The sequence below is a fragment of the Orbicella faveolata genome, unplaced genomic scaffold, assembly GCF_042242905.1.
Source record: "Orbicella faveolata isolate gen_17 unplaced genomic scaffold, um_ofav_v1 contig_15, whole genome shotgun sequence".
NCBI lineage: Eukaryota > Metazoa > Cnidaria > Anthozoa > Scleractinia > Merulinidae > Orbicella > Orbicella faveolata.
Genome location: NW_028301542.1, coordinates 1,281,362 through 1,293,735, shown reverse-complemented (window position 1 = coordinate 1,293,735; position 12,374 = coordinate 1,281,362). Strand labels below are relative to the sequence as shown.

General features: G+C 36.8%; 1 protein-coding gene across 1 annotated transcript; it reads left to right on the top strand.

Annotated features, from left to right (window-relative positions):
• Window positions 1-722: 722 nt before the first annotated feature.
• Window positions 723-11,003, top strand: LOC110069042 (carboxy-terminal domain RNA polymerase II polypeptide A small phosphatase 1-like). Its single transcript, XM_020776488.2, has 8 exons — window positions 723-925; window positions 1,251-1,423; window positions 3,144-3,242; window positions 5,167-5,223; window positions 5,959-6,051; window positions 6,734-6,832; window positions 7,351-7,437; window positions 8,168-11,003. The coding sequence occupies exons 1-8, from the start codon at window positions 847-849 to the stop codon at window positions 8,330-8,332; spliced, it is 852 nt and encodes a 283-aa protein (XP_020632147.1). The 5' UTR covers window positions 723-846; the 3' UTR covers window positions 8,333-11,003.
• The last annotated feature ends 1,371 nt before the right edge of the window (window positions 11,004-12,374 follow it).

Genomic DNA, 12,374 nt, shown 5'->3' with positions numbered 1-12,374 from the left:
TGATGCCCAAAAGTTTGTCTGATGCTTTCTTAGTAAACAGGCCACGATGAACCTTGTGCATTCCGATTGAGTCTGTGATACACTCGGACCACTCGGGCAGCTTTATCGCTCCTGTTGCACACTTAACTTAGCTGGAGAAGTCGACTGGAGACAATTATTGGACACCCTGTCCATTGAATATTGATTAGGTAGTTGAACATTGATGGCTCCGGCATGATGTGTAAAACTGACGCCCGGCCGTTGATGAAAGGTTGAATGATGAAACATAGGCTCCTGGTTCAATAAAGCTTTTTCCTCTAACAAGACAGTTCGCTCAGTGATTTTTGCGCCTTGGCTTTCCCTTCTCCAAGAAATCTGACACGAGAGATTTAAAACCCTTTCAGTTTTTTTCTCTTCAAAAAAAACAGGATCATATATTTCTCTTTTTATCGTCATTATCGGTGAACAATTCCCTCACATCCACGACACTCACAGGGCCCAAACCAAACCTGCCAGAGATATTTAGTTTCTTTGCATTCATTTTCGAATTCACTAGACACACTCAGTTTATACTGAAAGTTTTCATTGTTGTTGTTTATAAAAGTTCTTGAACTGCCAGCTGGTTTCGAATTCCACGGGATCAACCGAGCAAGAGATCAAATTATGCTAAATATCAGGTCAGACGGTCCGATCAAAAGAGTGCGTAATGCATTCTGTGTCAATCAAACCCCTGGTATCTGACAGCCCATAATTTTGTAACTGTTCTTCCAGCTAAAGGCAAACTTGAGGATTTGGACGTGAAAACAAATGAACACTTATTGCGACCTACACAGGGAAAGTTTGGGCTCTGTTTGAAAGGCGTTATCAATGGACAGCATGTCCATTATAACGCAAGTTAACAAGGAAGATGAATCAGTGGAAGTGAGCCCGTATACGCAAGCTAAACGTAAGTACTTCTCGGGCTTCCATATTGCTCACTTGCTTCCAGTGCATGTCGTTCGAACGGCGCGAATTTCATGCACAGTTTTGTTTGCAATCCCGGCGAAATTCCGTCTGCAAAGAAGAAACCTTAGCCACCTCTTTTGAAACTCTCTTAATTTCTGTTTGCCTCAGACTGTCTTTTTGTGGTTAATTGAGTCAATGCAATCGTCAATCTAACATTTGATTTTAATTGAAGTTGGCCGCTTAGTTATGACGTTCGTAGATTTTGTTAACCTGAGATTATCTTCCTTCGCAGCGTGGTTACTAACGTTTGCTGCTCTGTATTGCAGTACCTGGTTCGATCTCCAAAAAGACCAAAAATCGGAACATATTTTCTTCGTTTTTCTGTTGTTTTGGCGCGCAATCGGCTGCAGCCGGTACCCCGTGTACAACTGTAACCCACACAAATCACAACCACAACGAGAATGAAAACTCGCTCAGCAGCGAAGAAAAAGATTCGAAGGTAAGTACTTCTGCACGTAGATAAGCATAAATGATATTTCCAAGTTATATTCTACAGGTGTTCGGTCTTATTTTTCCGCTGGTCGTTTCAAAGCAGCATAGTACTCTAAACAATCGCTCTACGTATACCATATCATGTATTTCCGCTGCTGTCTTTTCTTAGAAAACTCGAAGGTCGTTTTATGAGGAATGTAGTGAAGCGAGCATAATTGTTATTCTCGAATCACTGGGGAGCAGCTATGTCCAAGATTATGTGATCTTCTGCTTTGTTACCGATGTTAATGGTCTTTGCTAAAAAGTTTATTCTTTACCATTTTGGTGTAAATTTAATATCCAAATTAATAACATGCTCGAGGGTTTCGTGATGTTGACATTCCAGCTTGTCTGTTTCGGAGAAGAGGAACGTGCACCTTGATATTTAAAGGGCTTCATCTGCGATCTTCGCTCTTTTATCTTAAATCTACGCTTACTCTACTCTTCGAAATTTTTTTAAAGCGGTTACTCGGATAGGCATTAGTATTTTGTAAAAAATCGACGGATGGAGAGTAGAAACCCACCCGGTGGTAAAATACTAGGAAAGGAAGATCATCTTTTCCCGGTTCCTTGTCTCTAATTAACTTAACCCTCAGATGATTTCATACCCGCTTGGCGCACTTGTTTCGTGTCGATAGTTGAATCTGTTTCAAAAGGGAAATACTAATTAATTGTTCTTGTATTTCCGATGATGAGTTTACCGTATTCTTGGCTTCACTGGGATAAAACTAATATCAATCCTTCAGGGCTAGATACGCTGCGTGCATGTTTATGACAGCTAACTCTCAGAGCACAAAATCCAAAAGAAAACAAATTAAAAATTAAAAAGTGTCATCTTTGCTATACAAGACATACTCTGTAGTACCTTCTTGCTGCAGCAGATAGGAGAAGTTAGTGATCTCTTAATTCTATTTCCTGCTGTAGGAAATAGTTGAACTTTTTGTGACAAAAGGTGGCAAAATAGTGTACAAAAATTCGTGATTATTTTTATTGATAATTAGCGTGGGGTAAATCCGTGCTAAGTTGCATGCTAAGTACTTTTTTTTAGTCATCAATATTTGATGAGAATCTGTTGAAAATAAACAGTTATTAGGGTTATTAAAATAGTTCTATAGTTGATAAATTATGGATTTTCTAAGATTTGTATTCATGAAATATGTACTTTTAAATTCATGGAATGTTTTGAAGAAGTTAGGCCGCATGTTGATGAATATATTTCTGAAAATTAACTACGAACTGCATATATCAAGTTGATTTTTGTCATGAATTTTCCTTTTTTATTCATGTTTTTATTCTTCTACTCAAGCTCAAGCAAATAACAATGCTGGCTTGATTTGAAGCTGAAAATTAAACAATGTTCAAATTAATCCAAATAACTGTCGTGATATAACTGCTTGGTAACTAGTCAACTTTTAAACAAGCCCATTGTTTAAAAGCAAATTTGCTCTGGGAGCAATGATTGTTTATTATCAACAAGGACATCTACAATATTTACAGTTTTGCTGAATTCATGCTTTTTAATAACAGCTGATGGCCTCACACCAGGAAAGACGTGCAGGATCTCAGAGTAGTTTCAGTACAACTTAGAACATTAACTTTAAGGAGGTGGTGAGATTTTGTACTTTGTAGTTTCCTAACTGAACTGTTTGCTAATGACTGATTATTGTTTCATTTCTATTTGTTTGCAGCCCTGTAAATATCTCCTTCCTCCAGTCAGACATCAGGATATGCACAAAAAATGTATAGTGATAGATCTTGACGAGACACTGGTCCACAGTTCCTTTAAGGTATATACTTAAAACAAATGCAATTCAATTTTTTTAGAGTAGCTGAAGCTGGATTGAAAATCTAATGTAAAATGATCACGTGTTCCAGCTAATGGGGAAGTAATGAATTCATTAATGGAATTTGAGCTTATACTTTGTTTCACACTTCCATGTACATGTATCAAATGCAGAGTTCATTGTTCACAATTTTGATTGGATTGATGGCAACTAGCTTGACCTGTGTCAGGCACTTGTTTTCCTAATAATATTTTCTTTTAGAAGTAGAAAGGTCAACAACTTTTTACCCATTTTATTCATTAGCCATTCTTTTTCTTCTTTTTAAAATTTCACTTGCTAGTCGTGGCTTTTTTTTTGCTGGAAATGGAAGAGGTTATACAGTCAGTATAAGTGAGATACATGTATTTTTACTACTGGAAATTGAACACATTAAATCACAACTGAAGGTCAAGAATGTAAAGGTCTTCCAGAATCTTAGGGATTTTACTTGTGATTTCCAATGACGTGGCCCTGTCTTCCGATTCTGCTGATGACTAATTCTTTAGACTAATAAAGAATGACTCTTCCCCTCTCTAAACCAGTTAAAAAATAATCTACCAAATTTTTAAGGAGATAATGTTACCAATGTTTGCTTCCATTTAAAAAATTGTATCTTAATTTATTGAAATTCTTCTGTAATATGCCAAAACTAATGCTGTCTGAGTACCCAGCTGTTTTGGTAAAGTAAACAGAAAGTAATTTGCATGTCCTTGAAATGTTGCATTGAACAGTTGTTTATACTATGAAATGTTCTAGGACTGTTCAACCTGTATGTTTGAAATTTGTGGAAAGGAAGTTCAAATTTCTCTTTAGACTCAGATATTGGCTCCTGTCTGACTTAAGTATAATATTATCTATTTGAGTTGTTTTTTCCCCTTTGGACACTGCCAGTTGTCTTTGGTAATACATTTGTTTTCTTGTGTAGCTGAATCAATATTTTTTTTAAGCAAGTGTACTAAGCCAGTAATAAAACATTAAGTATTCTGAAAAATATCCATACTCTCCCCACAGAATGTTTTTTTTTTAGGGTTTCGGCTCTCCTTGACTCCAGAAGTTCCAGTTCAGTTGCATTCTTTCTGTAAAATGTGTTTTTTAAATAAAACAATTGGCTTTTGATATCCCCCATCAGCTTGGAACAATTGGCTTCTGATATCCCCCATCAGCTTGGAATTTCCAATGACCTTCAGTGGAGTGGGTATGGATATTTTCTGGAGCCATGTAATGTTAAGAATTTCTTCCTTTTAAGACTTTGGGTTTGTTTGTGTCATACATATTGAAAGTGCACATATAATTTTGTTGATTCAGATCCAGGCTTCAGATGTTACTCATTGCTTTATTGCTACAGCTCTGTTTTGTATGACCAAGAATGACCACACTCATCAGGCAACATTAGCAAATGACCGTTAACTGACAATGCTGGCGATATAATGCAAATACAAATGTATGCATGTGCCAGTAACTAGTGCGCACAGTTTCGTTACGCACATGTTTCATTATTCAAAAGAACTTTTGTGTGAATCTATTTCTGTGGGGACATGATCTTGCCAATTCATTTCTCATGTTTAGGCTGCATAGATCTTTTCTACAAATAATCAAAAACTTTTCTTGGAGGCACGGGTTGCACTTCTTGCTCACATTGTTGTATGGTTCACATGTTCTAAGAACCTTCCACCTAACATGAAACAACTTCTGTTTGTCTTTGAGACACCAGATGTGCTTCGAAAGTGCACATACATATAACCTGTATATCTAAAGTACAACTATGTTGTCTGACTTCCTTGTTGCAGCTTGGTTGAATTTTTATTCCTCACAGGACTGATCATTACTGATGATAAAAATGTTATTAGCAAACATTTCTTTCATGTTTGTTTGTTTTGTCATATTTCAGCCTGTTCATAATGCAGACTTTATTGTTCCTGTGGAAATCGACGGTACTATTCACCAGGTAAGTTATTATTTAGGGAAGTTGCTCCGACCATCAGTTTTCAAATGGCAACAAAAAGGAAACATTACCTTTAACTGTAAAATAATATTATGGTCCGCAATCAGTCTCAGCCATACCGTTTGAGGTAAACTGTTGACCAAATAGCTTTTAATTAGCACTATTACATGTATTTTTATACACTGTATGTCTTGTAAATAGCTTATCTTATCATCTATAATATATTATATTATATATCATTCTGGGAAGTGCTTCACATGGGTTACTACTCCCATCCCCTCCATGTTTTCCCTTTTGGGAGAAATTATTTTTTTCAAAAAAAGGGCTTCTAGGAATTTAATAATCCCTGGTCTTTGCCACTGTGTTGTGTTTCCTTTTTTGCCTGAGGATGGGAGAGGCTCACGTCAGGGCTTGCCTCTCATCATCCTGGTGTCAAATAAGAGCTCACAAGAGTATGATATTCTTGTTGTCTTTAATTCCTATTTCGAATGGACTTTATTTAAGGGCTCTCGTTCAATTTTGAATCACCTGTTGCCATCTTCACACCCATAACAAGTTCTTTTACTTTGTGGCTGAATTGTATCTGAACAACAGGCAAGCTCACCAATAATGTCAAAGGTCTGTCAAGCATACTCAGTCGCAACAGGTGTTATGGGTTACCACCCTTAATGACAGCCCTGATTGTTCTAACGTTGTTTAATTTTGTCAAGTTTGAATGTAATTTTCTTTATTTTCCAGGTGTATGTGTTGAAACGACCTCATGTTGATGAGTTTCTTCAAAGGATGGGAGAGTTGTTTGAATGTGTTCTTTTCACAGCTAGCTTAGCAAAGGTGAGACTTTACAAGTGTTTTTCCTTGCATTCAATAAATGAAGAATGATGTGTCTTAATGTACTGTGAATGGAACCTCTCAAGCTGATCAAGAAGTAAATTGAGAAAATTGTTAGTTGAAGGATGTCTTCTTAATGTTAGACCAAATTGTTGGAACAGAGCTTAACGGGGTTTGAAGGAAGTGGTGTCTGGTCATCCTGGCCAAGTAACTTTTTTTTCCTGCTGGGCTTGCGAGTAACTTTTCATTCTCACTTTCATGATGGGTAATGGCGCAGGCAAGTCATCTGTCAACTAAATAAAAAATAATAAACTAAGACTTACCCAGGACGAACAAAATTTGTGAGCTGCTTCTCCAAAGGGCAAATGGGATTCTAATCTCTGTTAGAAGTCTAAGCGTTCACCCTCAAAGCCTAGGATCTAGTGAGGGTGTTGTATATATGCTTAAAATATAATGGCAGCAAGTTTTCCTGGTTTTCTAAAGAACCCTGCAACTAAAATCTGAATCTTAGGTCAGTGGCCCTAGGCCTTCGATGTGTTTTAAAATGTTTAATGTTTTCTCTATAATTTGTAAATAAATGTTAGTAGTGCTTTCAAAGAGGCCAGAGTTATAAGACATGTCAGCTACAAATTATCCATGCTGTATCACTGTAGGGCAAAAATTAATACAGCTGTGTATATTTTAGTATGCAGACCCAGTGGCCGACTTGCTGGACAAGTATGGATCGTTCCGTGCCAGACTCTTCAGGGAGTCCTGTGTGTTCCATAGGGGAAATTATGTCAAGGTAAAATAAGGAAGTTAATCTCTGTGTTCGTGGCCATGTGGCCCATCAGGTCGATGCTTATCTCCAGTTTCTGTAGCATGAAAAGACCAAGAGTTTTCCTACTCCCTCTGGATGTGATTCTAGTCAATCGCAGGGTTACCCCAGTATTTATTTCACTGGTACATGTTTATATATACCGATACACCTGGGTGGAGAGAGGAACTGTGAGAGGCAAGTGTCTTGCCCAAGACCACAACACCTCACACCCAGCCAGGGCTTGAACTTCTGTGACGACTTGATCCAGTCTCGTACATTAACCTTCAGGGCTCAGCATCTTCCACAAGATGAGGATAATTATTAATTTTATAATCCCTTGGCCTTGGATGTTTGTATGCAATTTTGCAATGAAACCTGCAGATATATATATTTGTTTACTTTGACATGTTTGTTTGTTTGTTTGCAGAGATATTTTTGTTTGTTTTTGCATTTAAGTAATTTTCACTGCTGGCTGACATTGTGGAATGGCTTATGTTTTGCAGGATCTAAGTAAACTAGGAAGAGATTTAAAGCATGTTCTTATTGTGGATAATTCACCTGCGTCATATAGTTTTCATCCTGAGAATGCAGTAAGTGATGACATCTTTTTGCTGTCAAGTTACTTTATGGAGCATTCTGCTTTATTAAGCCAGTTAGTTATATAAATTTCGTGCTGTTTTGCTTTCTCACAGCTGAGATGTTGAAGAAATGAACGAGACTATTCACTGGCAAATAAACTACTAATACTTGGAGTGATTTTCAATTGAGTGTCGTAAAACCAAAACCAAACCAATAACTTACCAAAAAGACTACTCAGCCATTCTCAAAGCCTAGTAGCACCAAAACCAAAACCAAAGTAATTGCCTGATTACTTTCGACACTGAAATGAAAACAGCTCCAAGCCATACTGGATTATAACAATATGATTCATTTTCCAAGGGCCTCTCTCTGATTGAAGTGAGTCAGGTAGTCGGGTAAAGAAAAGTGAAAAGATGTCAAAACATAGCATTGTACTTGTGGAAATTGACTGAAACCAGGAGCTTCCCTGTTACTGAAATATTATAATAAGACTACATGTCACTTAAAAAGGGGTTTGAAGATATTTACGACTTACAGTGGTCACTGGTTGTGTTAAACTGTTAAAGGAATCACAGCTGTAAAATGAATCAGGTAAGAGGGCAGGCAGTGAAGCTGGGTCAGATAGGGAAATATGGGAAATGAAACAATTATTTTGTTGGGTTGGTCATAACCAGCCAATCAGACAATGTGATATATATTTACCATCATCTAATGCTTAATGAACATTGTGTTTGTTGTCAGGTTCCAGTTGCATCATGGTTTGATGACTTTTCTGACATGGAACTTTTAGACTTGATTCCCTTCCTCGAAACATTGAATGAAGTTGATGATGTCTGTGCATTTTTGAGGAGTGCTAACATGAACATCCTGAAAGGCAGATGTGATTCACTGGAAATCCGTAGCTGAATGACAGTGTAATTAATTTTAAGGTTTTTAAACTAAAGGCTTTAATTAAATTTACATTTTTGGGACACTAGACAAACTGAAAGTATTGTTAGTTAGCACTCTTATTGATAATTTTTATCGGTATTTGTGCACATCATGAGGTGAGATTTGGGTCTCCTGTGTGGTGTGCACAATATTTTTAATAAGATCCACTTACTGAGCTAACTACAACCAATGCACAAATAACATTATCACAAAACATATTGCTTTGTATACATTTTCACAGTTGATTTTACCTTCTTCATAAGGGAAGTAAGGATTTTTCAAATTAGTTTCTTTTCTTGTTATAAAGAAATTTTCTCTCTGTAGAATGTTATTATTCATTTTTGTGAATCAAATTCATAAATGGATGGGTTTGCCCTACCAAACTGGGCTGCAGCCAGGTTGTAAATTAATGTAGAAGTAGTGGGTAACTGTGAAGAGCGACTCCAATTTTAAGTTGTTGGTAACCTGTCAACCAACTGTTGTTGACACGTTACCAACAGATGACCAGCACTATCTTTTGATAGCTGTTCTTCACTTTTACTAAAAGGGAGCATCATTGGTACATTAATTGGCAAGCTCTCAAAAATGTGGGACTTGTGAGAGTTGGTTACAATAATTCTCATTGGAGACACCATCGTAGATCTAGGGTTCTTCGAGTATAGATGAAGCGTGATTTGAGATGTCATGTGATTATCGCGATCCTATGAAACACCATAAAGCTCAGCCCAGTTAAATTCTGGAAAGGCTAAATCACGGCACAACACATCATAGGACAGTGTCATAGGCCACGCCTATTGCACTGTTGTAAAAACCCTTACCTTTTTTTAGAACTTTTTGTTTGAAACGTTATTTTTAATCACAATCATTACATTGATTAACTATGTTTTTACATAAAGTGTACATAGAACTGGTTCTGTAGAAAGAAATACTAAAGTCTCATTTTCCATACAAAATTATTAACTCTTGGTTCCCATGTTGATTATAAACCTGGTGGCAGAAATGGCATAATTTTTAAGGGAGGCAACTTTCCTAAATAGAGAAATAATGTTTATCTTCTTTGCACTAGGTAAGACAATGTAATATAGGATTGACATTTTGATATGAAACAAATTTGTGCAGTGAATGTTGTTCAAACCTTGTTTATAGTCTAAACACCATTTTTTAACTTAGATTTATGTATTCTTGGAGTTTTGTACCAATTTAAACCAAAAAGAGATTCAAATGTGTATTTTGTCACTTTCAAGGAATTGTAATGGGCAAAATTTCCCAGGATTTTTGTATTTTTATTGGACTCTGCTATTTTCATGAAGTCAAAGCAAAGGAAGTCACTAACTATGATTTCTGTAGTTTTGATATGCAATATTATTCCATGCTGTGGAGAATACAGCCAATTGTAGGGCTAGAAATGGTGGTATCTTATACGTGGGTGTTTCCTGTCTTGGTGTGCGCTCTTTTGTAATTTACATGTATATGGGGATGGGGAAGTTATGTACCGCTTTTGCATGGTATACCATATATACAACTGAACTCTTTGTTTATGTCAAAATACAGTCTGGACAACTATGTAAATTAATATTTGTGTGTAACAAATCAATAGTAACTGTCCTTTATAGTAACTTTTCCATTCAGCAACTAGAAATATTAAATAAGGTATTTCTTTTTGGAAAATTGTCAAATTTACATCCATGTAAACATCGGTAAATTGAATCTTTTGAATGCAGTTAGCCTGTGAGCAGGTTCTTTGTGGGGAGAGAAAAGCAAGATGTGAATGAGTTCAATAAAGATCATTTAATATAAATTATGATCCACTCTGACCTAACTTGTGCGTAAAACTAAACTAGGATTAGTCCCTTGTACAATAATTATGATCAGTGGTATACCATGCCAAAGGATTTCATTGCTATTTTGTACTATAATATAAATGAGACTCTCTATGGATGATAATTAATTTGCAGTTGGGGATAGTTAAAATTTTAACAATTCCAGTGACTCGAGTGAGAATAACTTTCTGATAATTATAACATCAACAATTTTGGTTACAAAATGAAGCATTTGTGGAAAAGTTGTTAGGAAAAATTTATTGCTACCTGTAGAGAGACTTGCAGTTAGGTTTCACTGATTGATAATTATTCTATGCCTCTGTTGATTTTCATGTTAGTTATAGATGCTACTGCTTTAGTGCAAGGTAGTTTCAATTTTTTGAATTATATGGACTTGTTTTGCCTTCAGATTATACAAATACTTTACTTTTGCTATAAACACTAAATATTCCATTGCATTTTGCCTGTTTTCAAAGTATAATTTTAAAGATTTGATTGCAGTCTTGTAAAATAAAAGGAGGTAACAAACTGTCATTTTAACAGTTACACGGGATAAGGGGCCACGCAGTAAAGATTAGTTTTCGTATCAAATATGAGGGTTTCTTGTTCTAAGAGTGTCAATATCAGGGTAAAATAATTTTACTGTCCATCTCAATTCAGAGGCATAATAATTATTCAATATTAACTTGTTTATCTTTGTATTGTATATTTTTTATACCACACATACTTCAGATATTTTTGTAAAGCTGCAGTCCAAGTGTCAAACAAAAGGGAGTGTTATTAGCTTTTCAACATAACTGATAGTGACAATAAAAGTGTATTCTGTACTCCGTCATGTCTGTTTTAGTTAAACGTACAACTCGGTGTAGGTTGGTACAACCTGTCTCCACTCAGTTGTCATGGCTATGCGAGCTATCATCCCTAGATAGGGGACTTGTATATGAAAAGGTCCAGGATGCTTGTGCACTCACAGGGTTTTCAATTTGAAATAAAGTAGCAGGAAGAAATGTTTAAGTAGGTGGAGCACTACTGGGTTGCGATAAAAGCAGCTATGTGCGTGTGGGGAATCAAAGAGTTCCGAAGTGGGTTACCCTGTCTGGCAAGGGAAGGGGGGATGGGTGCTGGCTCTGGAAAATTCCTAAAATCTGTGTGCCTTGAGGTGCATTCTGTCCAGTTATTTACTTGGAAAGATAACAGTGAATCACAAATGCATATTAAAAACCTGTGTACAAAAAGTACGCAGCACAAATTAATCCTTGAAGTAATGGATGACTTGTGTTGGGCACTGGCTTATTTTGAAAACCCTGCACTTAGAGAAACAGTGGTAAAAAGTCTCATTTGCATTTTTAGACTAGTGCAGGCTTCGTTACTGAACAGCAGCTGGTAATAAAGCCTATTCCATTTCAAGTTGTGTTATTTAGGGGTCATGTAAAGCTTGAGTCATGCTCAGATTGGCCTCCTCTAGGGTTTTAATCCAAACTTTGCAATTAGCATCCCAACCATTTCACATCGGAATCCCCCCACAGCTATCACCTCATCTGGGGCAGGGCAGTTACCATCTACACAAACATCTGGTGAGAATGAAAAAAGCCTTGTAGTGAGTATGGTTTGACAAAATTAATGGTATTTTGGTTGGGTTTTGATGTACAAGGATATTCAGCTTTCTTTGGAAACTATTTGCGGAAATAAGCTGTACTATTTGAAGTTGTAAACAGACCATTTTTACTTTCATGGCAAATGTAAAACAACCCTAGTTGGTAAGCCACAATCCCAGGGGACCCAGGTACTGTAAGTCCACCATCCCAGGGAGCCCAGGGATTGTACACTGCCCCAGGGAACCAAGGTACTGTAAGTCCAGGGGCCTGTTTCTCGAAAGCCCCAGAATCTTTTCGGGCCCGAAAAGCCATTTTTAGTTAATCAGTATTTAAAAACAGAGAGGTGTATACGCTTGAAACTTCTTGCATGAACAGAACCTCTGTTCGTATCAAGAGTATATGAATAAAACAGCTTGGTAGACAGAAGGTTTGAGATTTTGCTACGGCTTTTCGGGTGCGAAAACTTTTCGGGACCTTCGAGAAACAGGCCCCAGGACTGCAGGTAAGTATGGACAAGATGAAAGTCAATACAAGAGCAAAAACGTTTAATTTCATCTTTTCTTGAGCTAGAAGCTTGCAGGTTATGTGCAAGCTTTTAGAAAG